General features: G+C 47.3%; 1 protein-coding gene across 1 annotated transcript in view; it reads left to right on the top strand.

Moving 5' to 3' along the window:
• ttpa (tocopherol (alpha) transfer protein) overlaps positions 1 to 22,400 on the top strand; it is a 51,310-nt gene that overhangs the window by 24,627 nt on the left and 4,283 nt on the right. Inside the window, exon 3 of the mRNA XM_072571543.1 lies at positions 13,987 to 14,180. Coding sequence (XP_072427644.1) covers positions 13,987 to 14,180 — 194 coding nt within the window. The remainder of the gene's footprint in view (positions 1 to 13,986; positions 14,181 to 22,400) is intronic.

Genomic DNA, 22,400 nt, shown 5'->3' on the forward strand with positions numbered 1-22,400 from the left:
ACAGTATTGCAACACATTCTCTCAAAACATGCCATTTCTAACTGAGTAACATCACTCAAAGCTGTGTGAAAATCTTCCAATTTCACTTTTTGATGTTAGTAGAATTTGTCTTGTTATATCAATGGAAAAGTACTGCATTGATGCAACTATCACTTGGAACGTTGTTAATGAGCTCTTTCACTACGTGGGAACTTAAAACGATGGGAGGTGCAACAGTAATCAATTGTAAGAAAGGCCACAACTATGCAATAGAAACCCTTTGAAGTTTTCATCATCCTATTACGCTGCAAAATCTGATTTGTGACTTTATTAAAACGTCTTTGGGTCAAACAGAGAGGTTTAACATCATGGTTATAACTTTAACAACAAAAACAAAAATCACTGGAAAAACTCAGCAGGTCTGGCAACATCCATGAAGAGAAAATTGAGTTAATGTTGAGGTCTGCTGGACCTGAAACATTAACTCTGATTTTTCTTCATAGAAGCTGCCAATCCTGCTGAATCTTTCCAGCAATATCTGTTTTTGTTTCTGATGTATGGCACCCGCAGTCCTTTTGGATTTTAGGATTACAACCTGCCTGTCCATCTCTTTTGCTATTAACATAAGACTTTGGAGCACAACAATGGCATTGTTTTTCAACATTAAATATCACCTGTAATTATTCACCTTATTCTTGCGTGCGTCATCATTAATTGTTGAGACTAGCTTGGCCAGAGAGTTAAAGGCATGTCTTATTGTTGGTACACTTTGATGATTACAGGGGAGACGGGGCATTTCCTTAATTGTGAAAGAATTGTGGTTTTGTTGGTTTTTCTATTCCATTTTTATTGAATGTTCCCATTAGTTTGTAGTGTTCTACTCAATCTCTATAATATGCTTCTGTACATTGTACCCGAAGCAATCTCAGTGGGGATATTTGTTAAAATGTTGAAGGTGAACACCTTGTAAGGATGCTGCAAGTCACTGACCTAAGATGGATGCACATTTGGACATTACTGTCATCATTTTTGGCTCCTCATTTTCTTACCTTATCTCACCAACAAGTAAGCCATCAGGTTTTTCCCACTTTCCTGCTACATTGCTCCGACCATGCTGTCTGAACTCCCCAGGCCACTGTCTGCACAATCAACCTCACTCCATAACCCACGTCAACCTCACTCCATAGCCCACATCAACACGAACTCACCTTTGTCAGCATCAAGCCTCCATGTGAGAGTAGATTCCCCTGCTCCCCCTTGTACTATCAAGTTAAACAGAGAAAGCCTAACAAGTGCATACTCCTTCAAATGACCATGAGCCTGGTGCCATTAGATTGTGATACATCATTGACTTTATCTTGGAAGGTTGGATTTAATTTATGTGGAACAGTTTTCAGGTGGTATTCCTGGTCTGGAACATTTTATAAACAGGAATCTGACATAATCCAGCATAATGATGTCACGCACTGCTGACATTCTCATTGCAAATCACATCCTACCCACAATTCCCACCTGATGGTCTCCACTTGAAAACACTTCTAAGTTTGTGGATTCTGGTGAGGACAGGCAATGGTTCAACTCCAATGTCTTCTGTCACAGAACAGCATGTTGAAATTCACTTCATTTTTTTGTTTATTTGTATATGGGACATGGGCACCACTGGCTGGGCCCAGCATTTGTTGCCTGTCCATAGTTGCCCCTTGAGAAGGTGGGGGTGAGCTGCCTTCTTGAACCGTTGCAGTCCATGTGCTGTGGATAGACCCACAATGCCCTTAGGGAGGGAATTCCAGGATTTTGACCCAGCGACACTGAAGAAAGAGCGATATATTTCCAAGTTGAGATGGTGAGTGTTTGGAGGGGTACTTGCAGTGACTGGTGATGATGAAAGGCCTTTTGGTGAGGTCTTGTATTCTGAAGCAAACCTCCTTCAGAGCCAATGCTTTTAGAAGAGGAGAGAAAAATATCCAAAGAAAACATTTATTTTGGAATCCCATCTTAAGTGAATGACATACACTACAGTTTCCAATATATCACACATGGTACATATTTTGTCTTCATTGTCCTTAGAGAGTCAGAGATGTACAGCAAGGGGGCATAGCTTTAAATTAAGGGGGGGTAGATATAGGATTGATGTTAGGGGTAGGTTCTTCACTCAGCGGGTCGTAAGTTCATGGAATGCCCTGCCAGTAGCAGTGGTGGACTCTCCCTCTTTATGGGTATTTAAGCGGGCATTGGATAGGTATATGGAGGATAGTGGGTTAGTGTAGGTTAGGTGGGCTTTGATCGGTGCAACATCGAGGGCCGAAGGGCCTGTACTGCGCTGTATTCTTCTATGTTCTATGTTCTATGGAAACAGACCCTTCGGTCCAACGTGTCCATGCCGACCAGATATCCCAACTTAAAGTAGTCCAGTTTGCCAGCATTTGGCCCATAACTCTCTAAACCCTTCCTATTCATGTACCCATCCAGATTTCTTTTAAATGTTGTAATTGCACCAACCTCCACCACTTCTTCTGGCAGCTCATTACATACATGCACCACCCTCTGCGTGAAAAAGTTGCCCCTTAGATCCCTTTTAAATCACTCCCCTCTCACCTTAAACCCATGTCCTCTAGTTTTGGTCTCCCTTACCCTGGGTAAAAGACCTTGGCTGTTCACCCTATCCATTCCCCTCATGATTTTATCAATCTCTATAAGGTTGCCCCTCAGCTCCCAACACTCCATGGAAAGCAGCCTCAGCCTATTCAGCCTCTCCCTATAGCTCAAATCCTCCAACCCTGGCAATCTCCTTATAAATCATTTCTGAACTCTTTCAAGTTTTACAACATCCTTCCTAAAGCAGGGAGAACAGAATTTATTGCAGCATTCCAAAAGTAGCCTAACCACCATGTCCCATACAGCTGCAACATGACCTGCCAATAGAGAGTCTCATTTACAACTCTTCATACACAAAACAGTCTGTGTCCACATGTTCGGACAACATTCAGACTTGGACTGGTATGTGACAAATAACATTTCTGCTATACAAGTGCCAAGCAATGACCATCTCCAGCAAGACAGAATCTAACCACCAACATTGACATTCAATGGTATCACCATCACTGAATCCCCCATTATTGATATCCTGCGGGTTACCATTGACCAGAAGTTCAACTGAACTCACCATATACAGAATGGAAATGATAAGCAGGTGAAAGGCTGTGCACTGGCAATTTGCAGCTCATCGCCTCACTCCCCAAAGCCTGTCCACCATTTACAAGACACAAGTCAGGAGTGTGATGGAATACTCCCCACTTGCCCTGGACGAGTGCAGCCCTAAGAACACTCAAGAAGTTCAACACCATCCAGGCCAAAGCAGTCCATTTGACTGATAGCCCACCTACCTCCTCCAATATTCACTGCCCACTACCAACATAGAGATGTGTACCATCTGCAAGACACATTGCAGTCACTCACCTAGGCTCCTCTGATGGCAGCATGGTGGCTCAGTGGTTAGCACTGTTGCTTCACAGTGCCAGGGACTTAGTTATCTGAAGCTGGAATTGAACCTGTCTGTTTGGAATTTGTACATTCTCTAACAGGGCTATAACTGGAGAAACTGAAGGAGAAAGGCAGCGAGATTGAAATCACTATAAAAAGAGAAAGGTACATTAAGTTGGGAAATCAAAAAGATGAACAAGGTGAACTGATCCTGACAAACGACATCGGGATTTTTGTCATTTACATAAATGATTTGGATGCAAGCATAAGAGGTAGTTAGTAAGTTTGCAGATGACACCAAAATTGGAGGTGCAGTGGACAGCGAAGAGGGTTACCTCAGATTACAACGGGATCTTGATCAGATGGGCCAATGGGCTGAGAAGTGGCAGATGGAGTTTAATTCAGATAAATGCGAGGTGCTGCATTTTGGGAAAGTAAATCTTAGCAGGACTTACACACTTAATGGTAATATCCTAGGGAGTGTTGCTGAACAAAGAGACCTTAGAGTGCAGGTCCATAGCTCCTTGAAAGTGGAGTTGCAGGTAGATAGGATAGTGAAGAAGGCGTTTGGTATGCTTTCCTTTTATTGGTCAGAGTATTGAGTACAGGAGTTGAGAGGTCATGTTGCAGCTGTACAAGACTTTGGTTAGGCCACTGTTGGAATATTGTGAACAATTCTAGTCTCCTTCCAATCGGAAAGATTGTTGTGAAACTTGAGAGAGTTCAGAAAAGATTTACAAGGATGTTGCCAGGGTTGGAGGATCTGAGCTACAGGGAGAGGCTGAACAGGCTGGGGCTGTTTTCCCTGGAGCATCGGAGGCTGAGGGGTGACCTTATAGAGGTTTACAAAATTATAGGATAAATAGACGAAGTCTTTTCCCTGGGGTCGGGGAGTCCAGAACTAGAGGGCATAGGTTTAGGGTGAGAGGGGAAAAATATAAAAGAGACCTAAGGGGCAACCTTTTCACGCAGAGGGTGGTACGTGTATGGAATGAGCTGCCAGAGGATGTGGTAGAGACTGGTACAATTGCAACATTTAAGAGGCATTTGGATCGGTATATGAATAGGAAGGGTTTGGAGGGATATGGGCCAGGTGCTGGCAGGTGGGACTAGATTGTGTTGGGATATCTGGTCGGCATGGACGGGTTGGACTGAAGGGTCTGTTTCCATGCTGTACATCTCTATGACTCTATTTAAGAGTGTGTGATGTACTGAGCATTATAACTAAAATCAGCAATAAAATCAAAAAGTGCTGGAGAAACTCAGTAGGTCTGGCAGCATATGTGGAGACAGAAACAGAGTTATCATATCAAGTTCAATGACTTCTTCAAAACTGAAAGGGGCTGAAAATTATGTTTCTTATACTGTTGGCAGAGCGTGAGAAAGAGCAAATGGAACAGGTTGTGAGGGTGCCCAGAGCAAACAGCAGAGGATTGGGAAGGAGTGATGTAGATGCAAACTAGGTGTTAATAATAGGTGCGAATAATAGAAATCAAGTCATCATAGCTGAGACCATGACCATGCGAACAAGACACGGGGTGGTTTGGAGGAGATGTTGTCAAAATGAGGGGACAGCATTCATGTTCTGAAGTTGTTGAACTCAGCATTGCATCCTGAAACTTATCTGTGTCTTTACTGGAAAACTGCAGCAGGCCCATGACGGAAATATTACCATGGGAACAAGATTGTTTTCATTGAAATGGCATGCAACTGGAAGGTCAGGGTCATTTTTACAGAGACAGGAGTGTTCCACAAAACGGTCACCTGGATTGCATTTGGTCTCACAAATGTAGAAAAGACCAGGTCATGAGCAGCAAACACAGTAGACCGAAGAAATTGGAAAACAACTGAAATGCTCCTTCATCTGGAAGGTATGTTTGGAGCCTTGAACAGAAAGAAGGAAAGAGGTAAAATACCAAGTGTTACAGCTTGTGTAATTGCATGGGGAGGTGCCATGGGAGGGTGAGGAGATGGTAGGAGTGACAGAGAAGTGGACTAGGATATCATGAGGGGAACAGTACCTGTGGAAGGCTCACCTGGGAGGGGAGAGGTTGATGGATTTGGTGGGATGTTGCTGGAAGTGGCAGAAGTGACAGAGGGTGATAATTTCAATGCCAGGATGGAAGGTGAGGACAAGGGGAACCCTTGGGTCCTTTTGTGAGGGAAGGCAAGGGATGAGGGCAGAAGTGCAGGAAATGGGATGGACTTGGCTGCGGCTGACCACAGATCACAGGAATCCTCAATTCAGGAAAAAGGAGAATATATTGGAGAAGCCCTGTGAAAGGTGGCATCATTGGAACAGATGTGTGAGAGATGGAGAAACTGAGAATGGAACTGAAATCTCACAAGAAGCTGGACATAAGGAATTGTAGTCAAGGAAACTGTTGGAGTTGTTGGGTTTGTAACTGAAATTTCAGTAAAACATTTGATAAGGTCCCCCATGGTAGGCTATCGCAGAATATACAGAGGCATAAGATTGAGGGTGATTCATTGGTTTGGATCAGAAACTGGCTACTTATAAGAAGACAGCGGGTGATGGTGGATGGGAAATGTTCATCCTAGAATTCAGTTACAAGTGGTGTACCGTAAGGATCTGTTTTGGGGCCACCGCTGTTTGTCATTTTTATAAATGACTTGGATGAGGGTGTAGAAGGATGGATTAGTAAATTTGCAAATGACAGTAAAGTCAGTGGAGTTATGGACAGTGTGGAAGGATGTTGCAGGTTATAGAGGGTCATAGATAAGCTGCAGAGCTGGGCTGAGAGGTGGCAACTGGAGTTTAATGCGGAAATGTGTGAGATGATTCACTTTGGAAGGAGTAACAGGAATGCAGAGTACTGGGCTCATGGTCAGATTCTTAATAGTGTGGATGAGCAGAGGGACCTTGGTATCCATGTATGTAGATCCCTGAAAGTTGCCACCCAGGTTGATAGGGTTGTTAAGTAGGTGTACAGTGTGTCTGCTTTTATTAGTAGAAGGTATGAGTTTCAGAGCCAGGAGGTCATGTTCCAGCTGTACAAACCTGTGGTGCAGCCGCACCTAGAGTATTGTGTACAGTTTTGGTCACTGCATTATAGGAAGGATGTGGGAGCATTGGAAAGGGTTCCGAGGAGACTTAGCAGGATGTTGCCTGGCATGGAGGGAAGGCCTTATAAGGGAAGGCTGAGGGACTTGAGGCTGTTTTTGTTCGAGAGGAGAAGGTTGAGAGGTGACTTAATGGAGCTGAAAAATGTGTTGCTGGAAAAGCGCAGCAGGTCAGGCAGCATCCAAGGAACAGGAGAATCAACGTTTTGGGCATAAGCCCTTCTTCAGGAATGAGAAAGATGTGCCAAGAAGGCTAAGATAAAAGGTGGGGAGGAGGGACTTGGGGGAGGGGCGTTGGGAATGCGATAGGTGGAAGGAGGTTAAGGTGAGGGTAATAGGCAGGAGAGGGGGCGGGGGCGGAGAGGTCGGGAAGAATATTGCAGGTCAAGAAGGTGGTGCTGAGTCCGAGGGTTGGGACTGAGATAAGGGGGGGGGGGGGAGGGGAATTGAGGAAGCTGGAGAAGTCTGCATTCATCCCTTGTGGTTGGAGGGTTCCGAGGCGGAGAATGAGGTGCTCTTCCTCCAGGCGTCGTGTTGCCATGGTCTGGCGATGGAGGAGGCCAAGGACCTGCATGTCTTTGGCGGAGTGGGAGTGGGAGTTAGTGTTCAGCTACGGGGCAGTTGGGTTGGTTGGTGCGGGTGTCCCAGAGGTGTTCTCTGAAACGTTCCGTAAGTAGGCGGCCTGTCTCCCCAATATAGAGGAGCCCACATCGGGTGCAGCGGATGCAGTAAATGATGTGTGTGGAGGTGCAGGTGAATTTGTGACAGATATGGAAGGATCCCTTGGGGCCTTGGAGAGAAGTGAGGGGGGAGGTGTGGGCGCAGGTTTTGCATTTCTTGCGGTTGCAGGGGAAGGTGCCAGGAGTGGAGGTTGGGTTGGTGGGTGGGTGTGGACCTGACGAGGGAGACACGGAGGGAGTGGTCTTTCCGGAATGCTGATAGGGGAGGGGAGGGAAATGTATCCTGGTGGGGTCTGTTTGGAGGTGGTGGAAATGACGAAGGATGATGTGATATATCTGGAGGTTGGTGGGGTGGTAGGTGAGGACCAGTGGGGTTCTGTCCTGGTGGCGATTGGAGGAGCGGGAAGTGGAGGAGATTCAGTGGAGAGTATCGTCGATCACGTCTGAGGGGAAATTGCGGTCTTTGAAGAAGGAGGCCATCTGGGTTGTACGGTATTGGAATTGGTCCTTCTGGGAGCAGATGCGGCGGAGGCGAAGGATTTGGGAATATGGGATGGCGTTTTTACAGGGAGCGGGGTGGGAGGAGGTGTAGTCTAGGTAGCTGTGGGAGTCGGTCGGTTTATAGTAAATGTCCGTGTTGAGTCGTTCGCCCGAGATAGAAATGGAGAGGTCGAGGGAGGAGACTGAGACGGTCCAGGTAAATTTGAGGTCGGGGTGGAAGGTGTTAGTAAAGTGGATGAACTGTTCAATCTCCTTGTGGGAGCACGAGGTAGCGCCGATACAGTCGTCGATGTAGCGGAGGAAAAGGTCGGGGGTGGTGCCAGTGGAGCTGCAGAAGATGGACTGTTCCATATATCCGACCAAGAGGCAGGCATAGCTGGGGCCCATGCGGGTGACCATGGCTACTCCTTTGGTTTGGAGGAAGTGGGAGGATTGGAAAGAGAAGTTGTTCAGAGTGAGGACCAGTTCAGTCAGTCGAAGGAGGGTGTCAGTGGAAGGGTACTGGTTGGGTCGGCAGGAAAGGAAGAAGCAGAGGGCTTTGAGGCCTTCATGATGGGGGATGGAGGTGTACAGGGACTGGATGTCCATGGTGAAGATAAGGCGTTGGGGGCCAAGGAAGCAAAAATCATGGAGGAAGTGGAGGGCGTGGGTGGTTTCCTGAACGCAGGTGGGGGAGTTCTTGGACTAAGGGGGACAGGACCGTGTCGAGGTATGCAGAGATGAGTTCGGTGGGGCAGGAGCAGGCTGAGACAATGGGTCGGTTGGGGCAGTCAGGTTTTTGGGGTTTGGGCAGGAGGTAGAAACGGGCGGTGTGGGGTTGTGGGACTATGAGGTTGGAGGCGGTGGATGGGAGATCCCCTGAGGTGATGAGGTTCTGGATGGTCTGGGAGATGATGGTTTGGTGGTGGGAGGTGGGGTCATGGTCAAGGGGGCAGTAGAAGGAGGTGTCCGCGAGCTGGCGTTTAGCTTCAGCAATGTAAAGATCGGTACGCCAAACTACCACCGCGCCTCCCTTGTCTGCTGGTTTGGTAGTGAGGTTGGGGTTGGAGCAGAGGGAGTGGAGGGCTGTACGTTGCGAGGATGAGAGGTTGGAGTGGGTGAGAGGGGTGGAGAAGTTGAGGCGGTCAATGTCGCAGCGGCAGTTGGCTATGAAGAGATCGAGGGCGGATAAGAGGCCAGTACGGGGTGGATGGGGTGTGTTGGAGGCGGGAGAAGGGGTCGTCAGAGGGTGGGTGAGAATCCTGGTTGAAGAAGTAGGCGCAGGGGCGAAGGCGGCAGTAGAATTATTCAATGTCTCGCCACGTGTCGAACTCATTGATCTGGGAGCGTAGGGGGGTGAAGGTGAGGCCTCTGCTGAGGACTGATCTTTTATCCTCAGAGAGAGGGAAGTCTGGAGGGATGGTGAAAATACGGCAGGGCTGGGAGCTGGGCGTGGGGGCGGAGATCGGCGTGGGGTGGAGACACATGTGGCGTGGTCATTGTGCAGGTGAGTGACGTCACTGGGGGCAGAATTAGATGCGGCAACGGCAACTCCGGGGGCGGAAGTGGCTGCGGTGACGGCAGAAACGGTGTTGTTCCCGGTGGCTGTGGACCCCGTGGAGGCCTCGAATCTGTCGGCGATGGTCTTCGTGGCAATCGAGGAGGCAGTTGGGCGGAGATCGCGGTGGCTGCATGGTTGGTGGGGGCAGAAGTGACATCATGGTTCACGGCGGCGGTTGCTGCAGCGGCCGCGTGGTTAATGGCACCCCGAGTGGTTCTGGAGGCCGATGGAAGATACTGGAACGGTTGAGGAATCCGGAGTGTGGGGGTAAGTACATGAAAGTTTTTGGTACTTACTGTCTTTAATTTCCGACATGGCTAGGAAGAACTGCTTGTTTAGTGTATAGATTCTTCTATCTCGGGCGACCAACTCAACACGGACATTTACTGTAAACCGACCGACTCCCACAGCTACCTAGACTACACCTCCTCCCACCCTGCCCCCTGTAAAAACGCCATTCCATATTCCCAATTCCTTCGTCTCTGCCACATCTGCTCCCAGGAGGACTAATTCCAATACCGAATAACCCAGATGGCCTCCTTCTTCAAAGACCGCAATTTCCCCTCAGACATAATTGACGATGCTCTCCACCACATCTCCTCCACTTCCCGCTCCTCCGCCCTTGAACCCCGCCCCTCCAATCGCCACCAGGACAGAATCCCACTGGTCCTCACCTACCACCCCACCAACCTCCATATACATCGTATCATCCCTCGTCATTTCCGTCACCTCCAAACAGACCCCACCACCAGGGATATATTTCCCTCCCCTCCCCTATCAGCATTCCGGAAAGACCACTCCCTCCGTGTCTCCCTCGTCAGGTCCACACCCCCCACCAACCCAACCTCCACTCCCGGCACCTTCCCCTGCAACCGCAAGAAATGCAAAACTTGCCCCACACCTCCCCCCTCACTTCCCTCCAAGGCCCCAACGGATCCTTCCATATCCATCAGAAATTCACCTGCACATCATTTACTGCACCCGATGTGGGCTCCTCTATATTGGGGAGACAGGCCGCCTACTTGCGGAACGTTTCAGAGAACACCTCTGGGACACCCGGACCAACCAACCCAACCGCCCAGTGGCTGAACACTTTAACTCCCCCTCCCACTCCACCAAGGACATGCAGGTCCTTGGCCTCCTCCATCGCCAGACCATGGCAACACGACGCATGGAGGAAGAGCGCCTCATCTTCTGCCTAGGAACCATCAACCACAAAGGACGAATGCAGATTTCTCCAGCTTCCTCATTTCCCCTCCCCCCACCTTGTCTCAGTCCCAACCCTCGGACTCAGCACCGCCTTCTTGACCTGCAATCTTCTTCCTGACCTCTCCACCCCCACACCCACTCCAGCTTATCACCCTCACCTTAACCTCCTTCCACCTATCGCATTCCCAACGCCCCTCCCCCCAAGTCCCTCCTCCCTACCTTTTATCTTAGCCTGCTTGGCATACCTTCCTCATTCCTGAAGAAGGGCTTATGCCCGAAACGTCGATCCTCCTGCTCCTTGGATGCTGCCTGACCTGCTGCGCTTTTCCAGCAACACATTTTTCAGCTCTGATCTCCAGCATCTGCAGTCCTCACTTTCTGCTAGATGACTTAATGGAGGCATACAAGATGATCAGAGGATTAGACAGGCTGGACAGTGAGAGCCTTTTTCCTCAGATGGTGATGGCGAGCATGAGGGGACATAGATATAGGACAGATGTCAGAGGTAGTTTCATTACTCAGAGTAGTAAGGGCTTGGAATGCCCTGCCTGTAACAAAAGCAGACTTGTTAACATTTAGCGCATTTAAATGGTCATTGGATAAACATATGGATGACAATGGAATGGTGTACGTTAGAAGGGCTTTAGATTAGTTTCACAGGTTGGCACAACATTGAGGGCCAAAGAGCCTGTACTGTGCTGTGAAGTGCTATGTTCAATGTCACAGATCTTAATGGAGAGTCTATCCTCAGAAATAGGAACGATAATGTCAAGGAAGACAAAGGAAAAGATGTTCGGAAGCAATATGTTCAATGGGACAGGAGGGAGTGATCTGTCTACCAGGCCAGTAGTGTTTCTGGATTTTGGGAAGACGGTGAACCAGAGTTGAGGGATTATGAGCTGAGAAGCTGTGTTGGGAGAAACTCTTGACGAGGTAAAATCAATGACAATCCTGGAAACACCAGCTTGATGTTTGGTGATGGGGTCATAGTTCAGGGACAGATAGGAGGATGTGTTTGAGGGTTGGTGCTCAATCTCTGCTGGAACAGGTCGGTACATCAAAGAGCAGCAGCAGTCTCTGTCAGCAGCTCTCATAACAAAGTCAGTATTAGACCGAGGAATCAGAGTACAGCAAGTTCACAGGGAGTCAGTTCAGATTAGGTGAGAGGAGAGAAGCATTAAGGTGACCAATCTCACACCAATAGTTTTCGACAAAGAGATCCAATGCAGATCGGAGGCCAGATAGAGGGGTCCAGATGCAGGGAGATTACTGGAGACGATTGAAGTGCCCAGGAGATTGTGAGGGGAAGGGCTCCTGATCAAAGAAGTGGACACGGAGGTGAAGGCAATGGAAAAAGCATTCAATGGCATGTCAGAAATTCATTGAGCTGAGGGCACCAAAGGATCAAACTAAGTCCTTGGCTGAGCAACGATAATCAGCTTTAGAAAGTGATTGATCAGACGGTTCGGTCACATGACACAAGAGGTGGGATTGTAAGGAGATAGGAGGCAAAAAACAGAAATTTGTCAATATCTGCGAGTCTTTGGCGTTTGATATCCTTAACATTTCGAAGGAAGAAAAAAGATTTCTTATTGAAGCATTGAATGAGATGACAAATAAAATCAGTGTGTTAGAAGACTTAATTTTAAAGGAGGACCATGATACAGTAGCTCTACTAAAAGGGGCTTAGATTTAGACAGGGAACTTAATATTCTGAGTTACACTGTGTTCAGGGAGATAGCGTGAATAAAGAGTGTGAGTGTTACAGCATGTGCAATTGCATAGGAGTGCACCTGAGGGGTAAGTATTCTTAAAGAAGTCTAAAATTACACAACACCAGGTTATAGTCCAACAGGTTTAATTGGAAGCACTAGCTTTCGAAGCGCTGCTCCTTCATCAGGTTATAGTGGAGGACACAATTCTAAGGCACAGAATTTATAGCAAAAATTTACAGTGTGATGTAACTGAGATTATACATTGAAAAGTCCCTTGTCTGTTGAGTCTTTCATCTGTTTGAGTACCATGATAGTTTCACTTCCTTCATGTGTAAATCACAAAGCCTTTTTTTTAAAGTTGCATTCTCACATCAGTTGTAACAATTGATGTTAGCAAGACAATATGTTGAAAGTGTTAGCCCCCTGTGTTCTCTGTCTATGCCATGATGTTTAGATTGATTCTAATCTAAAAAGTGAGATAACAGAGTTTTACAATGATGCAGTTTTTGAGCAAAGTACAATGTAACTCTGCAAGTACAAACTCACCCCACAAAATATGTGTGCATGTGGGTCTGTGTGTGTGTGTATCTCTGTCTGGGTTGAGGGTTGTGAGTGTGAGAGAGAGTGTATATATGTGTGTAATGAGTATAGAGTGTCTTAAGTCTGTGAGGGGGTGCATGTGTGAGTGTGGGAGTGTGTGCATGTCTGTGGTGAGGGGTTGTGAGTGTCTGTGAGAGAGTGTATATGTGTGTGCATGAGTGTAGAGTGGTCTAAGTCTCTGAGGGTGTGTGTGTGTGTGTGTATATATATAAGAGTGTCTGTGTATGTGTGTAGGAGTATCTGTATGTGTGTATAGTGCAATAGTGGTCACCTGTAATGTGATATGAACCCAAGGTCGCGGTTGAGGCCCTCTCTATGGGTACCGAACTTAGCTATCAGCCTCTGCTCGGCCACTTTTCGCTGCTGCCTGTCCCGAAGTCCGCCTTGGAGGAGGGTCACCCGAAGGTCCGAGGCTGAATGTCCTGGACCACTGAAGTGTTCCCCAACTGGGAGGGAACCCTCCTGTGTGTTGATTGTTATGCGGTGCCCATTCATCTGTTGTCGTAGCCTTTGTTCCATCCTTGCCTGCAACATATAAGATAGACAATGTTGGCTGAGTCACATGAGTACCTGCCATGTACAAGATGGGAGGTGTCCCCACGTGTAATGGTGGTATCCATGTCCAGCTAACACCCATTGTTACAGCTAACCTGAGAGTGCAACTTTAAAAAAACGGTTTTGTGATTTACACATGAAAGAAATGAAACTATCATGGTATTCGAACAGATGAAAGACTCAACAGACAATCCAGGTATTTTTCAATGTATAATTTCAGTTACATCACACTGTAAATTTTTGCTACAAATTCTGTGCCTTAGAATCGTGTCCTCCACTATCACCTGATGAAGGAGCGACGCTCCGAAAGCTAGTGCTTCCAATTAAACCTGTTGGACTATAACCTGGTGTTGAGTGATTTTTAACTTTGTACACCCCAGTCCAACACCGGCATCTCCAAATCTTAAAGAAGTCTGTATTACTGCTGGATAGTAAGTGTGTTCTACAAAAAGAGTAGAGAGATAAGAGAAATGTTTCATTCTTGGTGGACGCTATAGGTCAGCAAAACTTGATAGAGAAATGTGCAGATGTTTCAGACAGAGACTTAAGAACTAATGTTTGCTAAATGCAAATTTCCCAAGAGAGGTTGAAATAAGGACAGTTGCTGTTATTTTATCGTTGACGTAAGTGTTTCTTCTTCCAGAACACTGGGATCCCAAGCTTTTCACAGTCTATGAGGTGTTTCGCATCAGTCTCATTACATCAGAGCTAATTGTGAAAGAGGTGAAAACCCAGTTGAATGGTGTGAAGGTTATCTTTGATCTTTGTGGCTGGCGATTTGCTCATGCTCTGCAGATCAGTCCAACAGTTGCCAAGAGAATTGCTGCTGTGCTTGTAGTAAGTTTCTCCTTTTTAATTCAAGTTGAATTCAAACTCTGCTTTTAAAAAACATAATAATCTCAACATTCACTACTGTTAACTCAATGCTGCTGCACTAAGTGACGAAGCCGACTTAGTTCCTGAATCAGCAACTTCCTGAATCTCGTCATAATATTGGAGAAAGTGTGGACTGTAGATGCTGGAGAGTCAGAGTCAAAAAGTGTAGATTATGCCTGAAACATTGATTCTCCTGCTCCTCGCATGCTGCCTGAACTGCTGTGCTTTTCCAGCGCCACACTTTTTGACTATCCTCATAATATGTTCTTTAATCCAACTACACCCCAGAACTCTTATTGTTGTAAACTAATGTTCTCATTACATTTGTACCAGACCAACCTTATAACTGCATTCCCAGTGATCTGATCATCCTCAGTATTGTAATATCTCCCTGGCTCTGCTTTGAGATCTACCGACCTCCACACCCAGATTAGCATTCCCTGGCGACAGGCGTTATTTCTGACCCTTAAATGTTTAGAGTGTAGTCATTGAATGTAGAAGATTTTCCAATTAACCAGTGAAAGCCTGGTGACAAACTGAATTCTTTATCTGAATTCTGTAACAATGGTCAAAAGGAGAAGAATTTCAGCAAAATAAGACAGAGAAATGAGGCAACAAAATGACCTCTGAAAATCCTAAACATTAAGGCTGTAATAAATGCAGCCTGCTGTTGAAGCACTGACTGGAGAAGTCATTTGTAGGCATCCATAGCTCAAAGAAGGATGAAATGGAGCGGATGGGAGTGTTCAAAATCTTTGCTAAAGTAAATAAGGAAAAAAACTTTTCTTCCTGGGACAGTAAGGTCTGTAAATAAAGCAACATGTTTAAGGTAGTCAACAAACCTTGAAAGAATTTGAGTGAAAACAGTTTGAGTTATTACGGTGTGTACTGGGTCTATACTTGACAGAGGTTGAAAGGGGATCTTACTGAGAGGTCCAAGTAGAGTGGGTGTGGATTAGATGTTTCTAGGAGAGACCAGGACTCAAGGACACAGCCTCAAAGTGAAGGGATAATCCTTTAGAACTGAGATGAGGAGGGATTTCTTCAGCCAGAGGGTGGGGAATTTGTGGAACTCAATGCCGCAGAGGGCTGGGGAGGCCAAGTCATTGAGTGTGTTTAACAGAGATAAATGGGTTCAAGATTAGGAAGGAGATCAAAGGGAGAAGGCAGTAACATGGGGTTGGGAAACATATCAGCCATGATTGAATGGCAGAGCAGACTGGATGGGCTGAATGGGCCGGTTCTGCTCCTATATCTTATAGTCTTATGGTAATATCACACTATCATAATACCCTAGAATGAAATGGTAATGAAAGCAGACTGTATAATAACATTCAAAAGGGAGTTCAGACACCAAATTCTAACATCGTTGTGATGAAGGCTGACGGCGGGTTGCAATAATAATGCCATGAGACCATCAGAACTAGGAACAGCATAATACTGTTCAGCCCCTCGAGCCTGCTATACTATTCAGTGGCTGATTCAACATTTCTCACGTTCACTTTCCTGCCTTTTCTCTGGATTCTCTTGATTCCTTGACTGATCAAGATTCTCAGACTTATATACACAAGGACCCTGTGGTAAGGTGTTCAAAAGACTCTCAACCCTCTGAAAGAACAAATTCCTCCTCATCTCAGTCTTTATTGGTGCCTCTTTATTCTGAAATGGTGCCCTTTGGCCCTAGACTCTCCCATGAGGAGAAACATCCTTTCAGCATTCGCTCTGTCAAGCTCCTTAACAACCCTAAATGAAAACCAAAACAACTGCAGATGCTGTAAATCAGAAAGAAAAACAGAAGTTGCTGGAAAAGCTCAACAGGTCTGGCAGCATCTGTAGAAAGAAATCGGAGTTATCGTTTCAGGTCTAAAGATCCTTCCTCAGAACTAATGTTAGTTAGGAAGAAGTTGGTTTATATGCGGAAGATAGGGTGGGGCGAGGGGGTAAGAAATAAATGATAGGTGGGGATAGAGACCAAAGAGAGAGAAGAACAGTTAGACAGACAAAGAAATTGATACTGATCTGGCTGGGAGAGTGAATAGCTTTTAATGGAGATTGTTAGTGGATAACAATGGGTAGTGTGTAATGGCAGATTATGTATTAACAAGACCTGGTGTGTGTGGTAGGGGGATAGGACATGGGAGGGTTCAGGCCCTAAAATTATTGAACTCGCTATTGAGTCTGAAGGACTGCAGGGTCCCCAAGTGGAAAATGAGGTACTGTTCTTCGAGCTTGCTCTGAGCTTCGCTGGAGCACTGCAGCAAGCCTGAGATGTTCCGTGAAGCAGCCACCTAGTCTACACTCGGTTTCCCCAATACATCCACAAGCATCCACTCCCTCCACCACTGACACTCAGTAGCAGCAATGTGTGCTATCCACAAGATGCACTGGAGAAATTCACCAAAGATCCTTAGACAGTACTTTCCAAACCCATAATCACTTGGATCTGAATACTCCTGGGAACATCATCACCTGCTCGTTCCCCTCCACTCATCCTAATTTGGAAAATATATCATCATTCCTTCAGTGTCACTGGGTCAAGATCTTGGAGTTCCCGCCCAAAGGGCATTGTTGGTCAACCCACAGTCCATGGACTGCAGTGGTTCAAATTAGCAGCTCACCCCCACCTTCTCAAGGGCAACTAGGGACAGGCAATAAATGTTGGCCCAGTCAGCGATGTCCATGTCTCATGAGTGAATATTAGAATAAATGAGCTCTCTTTTGAAACCTCCGGTGCAATCTGCCTCCAGCACTCTCACTGTAAGCACATTCCAAATCCAAACAACTCTCCGAGTGAAGAGGTTTCTCCTCCTCTCACTCCTAGCTGTCTTGCTGACAATGTTGAAATTCAGACTGCGGACCACCTTTAAACCAGCAGAGTTTGGACCCGAACAGGACAAACAGTATAGACTCCAGATCCAAAAACACCAGCAACGTTTCTCCTTCAAGATCCTCCGCTCCACGCACGTAGCAATGCGCCGGCACCTAACCTCTCTACAGTCATCCCTGCCTCAGCTGAGGGCCACACTCTCTTAGAACTGCAAAGGACCCACTCTGTACTACATTATCAGGAGAATTCATACTCTCAACAAACAGTATTTCAACACCATCTCAAACATCAAAACCTGTAAGTACAACAAACTTTTATCTACCCACCTCCATAACCAGCGCTCCTCAAACATTCCAGTAAATTCCCCTGGCCTCTGGAACTGCTCAGACGCCATTAGCCATGTGGCTGGTGCAGCTGCTACCCCACGTTGATTGATGATATCACTTCTGCCCCCATCATGGCCACTCCCACAGCCACTTCCATCCCTTACAATTCCTCATGCACCACACGTGATATCACTTCCGCCCCTCACATCATCGCTGATGTCACACACTCAGTGAAATCTGCCCCCCCACTGCCATGTTTGCCACCACCTCCGCCCCCACCAATGCCACTCACCTGCATTCTGCTGACATGCCCCCCACAGATCCCACTGTCACCATCCCTGCCCCCCAGAACCCTGAGGGGAACACCACCCCTGCTCATGACTCCACCCCCATTCCCCCCACCACCACACCCACTCCAGTTATAGGCTCTGCCCCCACTCCCAGCCCTGCTGAGTTTTCATCATCTCTCCAGACCTTCCCCTGACTGAAGATGAATGATCAGTCCTCAGCAAAGGACTCCCCTTCATCCCCCTCCGCCCACGTATCAATGAATTTAATACACGCCGTGACATCGAACACTTCTTCCGTCGCCTCCGCCTCCGAGCTTACTTTCACAATCAGGATTCCCGCCCACCTTCCGAGGACCCCTTCGCCCACCTCCAACACACTGCATCCACCTGGACACCCCGCGCTGGCCTATTACCTGCCCTCGACCTCTTCATTTCCAACTGCCGCCGGGACATTAACAGCCTCAACCTGTCTGCACCCCTCCCCCACTCCAACCTCTCACCCTCACAACGCGCAGCCCTCCAATCCCTCTGCTCTAATCCCAACCTCACCATCAAGCCAGCAGATAAAGGGGGCGCAGTGGTAGTCTGGCGCACTGACCTCTACCCCACTGAAGCCAAACGCCAACTCAAGGACACCTCTTCCGACCACCCCCTCGACCATGATCCCACCCCCCATCACCAAACCATCATCTCCCAGACCATACAGAACCTCATCACCTCAGGAGATCTCCCACCCACAGCTTCCAACCTCATAGTCCGGGAACCCTGCACTGCCTGGTTCTACCTCCTTCCCAAGATCCACAAGCCTGACCACCCTGGCCGACCCATTGTCTCAGCATGCTCCTGCCCCACAGAACTCATTTCTACCTACCTCGACACTGTCCTATCCCCCCTAGTCCAGGAACTCCCCACATATGTTCGAGACACCACCCACGCCCTCCACCTCCTCCAAGACTTCCGTTTCCCCGGCCCCCAACGCCTCATCGTCACCATGGACATCCAATCCCTCTACACCTTCATCCGCCATGACCAGGGCCTCCAAGCCCTCCGTTTCTTCCTCTCCAGACGTCCCCAACAGTACCCTTCCACCGACACTCTCATTCGTTTGGTCGAACTGGTCCTCACCCTTAACAATTTCTCCTTTGAATCCTCCCACTTCCTCCAGACTAAAGGGATAGCCATGGGCACACGTATGGGCCCCAGCTATGCCTGTCTCTTTGGCTACGTAGAACAGTCGATCTTCCGTAATTACACCGGCGCTACTCCCCTACCTCTTCCTCCGCTACATTGATGACTACATTGGCGCCACCTCGTGCTCTCGCGAGGAGGTTGAGCAATTCATCAACTTCACCAACACATTCCACCCTGACCTTAAATTTACCTGGGCCATCTCTGACACCTCGCTCCCCTTCCTGGACCTCTCCATCTCCATTAATGACGACCGACTTGATACCGACATTTTTTACAAGCCCACCGACTCCCACAGCTACCTGGATTACACCTCTTCCCACCCTACCTCTTGCAAAAATGCCACCCCGTATTCCCAATTCCTCCGCCTCCACCGTATCTGCTCCCAGGAGGACCAGTTCCACCACAGAACACACCAGATGGCCTCCTTCTTTTAGAGACCGCAGTTTCCTTCCCACGTGGTTAAAGATGCCGTCCAACGCATCTCGTCCACATCCCGCACCTCTGCCTCAAACCCCACACCTCCAACCATACAAGGACAGAACCACCCCTGGTGCTCACCTTCTACCCTACCAACCTTCGCATAAACCAAATCATCCGCCGACATTTCCGCCACCTCCAAAAAGACCCCACCACCAGGGATATATTTCCCTCCCCACCCCTTTCCACCTTCCGCAAAGACCGTTCCCTCCGTGACTACCTGGTCAGGTCCACACCCCCCCTTCAACCCACCCTCCCATCCTGGCAACTTCCCCTGCCACCGCAGGAATTGCAAAACCTGCGCCCACACCTCCTCCCTCACCTCTATCCAAGGCCCTAAAGGAGCCTTCCACATCCATCAACGTTTTACTTGCACATCCACCAATATCATTTATTGTATCCGTTGCTCCTGATGCGGTCTCCTGTACATTGGGGAGACTGGATGCCTCTTAGCAGAGCGCTTTAGGGAACATCTCCGGGACACCCGCACCAATCAACCACACCGCCCTGTGGCCCAACATTTCAACTCCCCCTCCAACTCTGCCGAGGACATGGAGGTCCTGGGCCTCCTTCACCGCCGCTCCCTCACCACCAGACGCCTGGAGGAAGAACGCCCCATCTTCCGCCTCGGAACACTTCAACCCCAGGGCATCAATGTGGACTTCAACAGTTTCCTCATTTCCCCTTCCCCCACCTCACCCCAGTTCCAACCTTCCAGCTCAGCACTGTCCCCATGACTTGTCCGGACTTGTCTGGACTTGTCCGACCTGCCTATCTTCTTTTCCACCCTTCCCCCAACCCCGACCTATCACCTTCATCCCCTCTCCCACTCACCCATTGTACTCTATGCTACTTTCTCCCCACCCCCATCCTCCTCTCACTTATCTCTCCACCCTTCAGGCTCTCTGCCTTTATTCTTGATGAAGGGCTTTTGCCCGAAACGTCGATTTTACTGCTCCTCAGATGCTGCCTGAACTGCTGTGCTCTTCCAGCAGCACTACTCCAGAATGTTGAAATTGTGACACACCAACTAGTGGAAAATGGATCTCCTCCTTTACCCTGTCAAAATTGTTGATAATTTTGAACATGGAAATGTGATCAACTCTTAATCTTCTCTACTCCAAGGAGAACAAACATTGTTTCCCTTATCAGTCCTGGTATCATTCTCACACAATTCCTTTGAACTCTCTCCAGGGCTTTAACATCTTTCCTTAAATAAGGTGTGAAAACTGAACCCAATATTCAAAACGTGGTCTGACCACTGATTTGTAGAAGTACACTAGTCAGGGGAAATGTAGGGTAAAGGATCTAGGTGGGATACTCTTCGGAGGGTCAATGTGGACTTGTTGGGCTGAAGGGCCTGTTTCCACACTGTATGAATTCTAATTCTTTGACAATGTAACACAGGTAGTGGGTGAGGGTAGTGCTGTGCATGTTGTATATTTGGACATTCAGAAAGTATTTGATATGGTGCCACATGACAGGGTGGTTAGCAAATTGGTTCCTGGTTTTTATACTCAATGCTTCTATTTAAGAACCCAATTATCCTATAAACCGTCTTCACAGTTGTTCCAACTTGCCCGGCCACCTTCAGGGTATTACGTACATGAACCCTGAGGCCTGTCTGCTCCTGTACCACTCTACAAGTTGGATCATGGAGACTGTAATATGTCTCTATGTTTCTTCTAACAAAATGCATTGCCTCACATTTCCCTGCAGTGAAATTCATCTCCCAGATGTCTGTCCATTTGGCCAATGTCCCTCTGAGGTTGCTCAACGTGATCCTCACAACTCATTGTCACCCTAGTATAGTATCATCTATAAGTTTAGTGATTTTGGCCTCAGCACCCATCTCCTAATTGCTTATATAAATCAAAAAAAAGCAATGGTCCCAACACCGATCCCTGATGAACACTACTTTAAACTCGTCTCCAATCTGATAAATGCCTGCCTGTACCTACCCTCTGTTTCCGAGCTTTTAGCCAACTTCTAATCCATGCTGCCAAGGATCCCTCAATCCCAAAAATTTCCAATTTGCTCACCACCCTGTCATGTGACACCATATCAAATATTTTCTGAATGTCCAAATATACAACATGCACAGCACTACCCTCACCCACTACCTGTGTTACATTGTCAAAGAATTAGAATTCATACAGTGTGGGAATAGGCCCTTCAGCCCAACAAGTCCACACTGACCCTCCGAAGAGTATCCCACCTAGATCCTTTACCCTACATTTCCCCTGACTAGTGTACCTAAACTATACATCCCTGAACACTATGGGAAATTTAGCGTGGCTAATTCACCTAATCTGCACACCTTTGGATTGTGGGAGGAAACCCACGCAGAGAATGTGCAAACTCCACACAGGCAGTCGCCCGAGGCTCGAATCAAACCTGGGTCCCTGGCGCTGTGAGTCAGCAGTGCTGACCACTGAACCACTGTGCCAAGATGCTGCTCTGTATAAAAAAGCTGCTCCTCATGACCTTTTGAAAATTTTCTCCTCTCACCTTACAAACATGCTCCCCGTCTTGAAATCCCTCACTCGTGTCCATGTCCATCAATTAAATTTGTCAAGCATGACCTGCCCTTGACAAAGCTATGTTGACTGTTTAGTATGAACTTATTTTTCTCTAAGTGCAACATTCTCTTCAATACTTGGGAAACTCCCTTAAAGCACAGCAGGTCAGGCAGCATCCAAGGAGCAGGAAAATCGACATTTCGGGCAAAAGCCCTTCATCAGGAAACTTAGCCCAGCATTCATGGACCAAAGGAATCAGTAGAAATTCACCACTTACATTATTTCAAAGTGGAGATTTACCCAGTCTTGTGAGCAGGGATGGCTTTTGACAATTCTACTTCTAATATTATGGACCAGACCAGATCCTGTCAAAATATTTTAAGAAAGTAGCCTAGACCCTAACTTCCTCTTACGTTAAAGGTAAATGTAAAGTGCCGTGTTCCAAATGTAATGCAACTGGTCAACTGACTCAAAACAAAGCAAAACACAATTTACTTAAACACTGTAGTTAAAATACAAACAAAAGAAAGAGGAAATTAGAATAACCT

This window comes from Chiloscyllium punctatum, chromosome 5 (assembly GCF_047496795.1).
Source record: "Chiloscyllium punctatum isolate Juve2018m chromosome 5, sChiPun1.3, whole genome shotgun sequence".
NCBI lineage: Eukaryota > Metazoa > Chordata > Chondrichthyes > Orectolobiformes > Hemiscylliidae > Chiloscyllium > Chiloscyllium punctatum.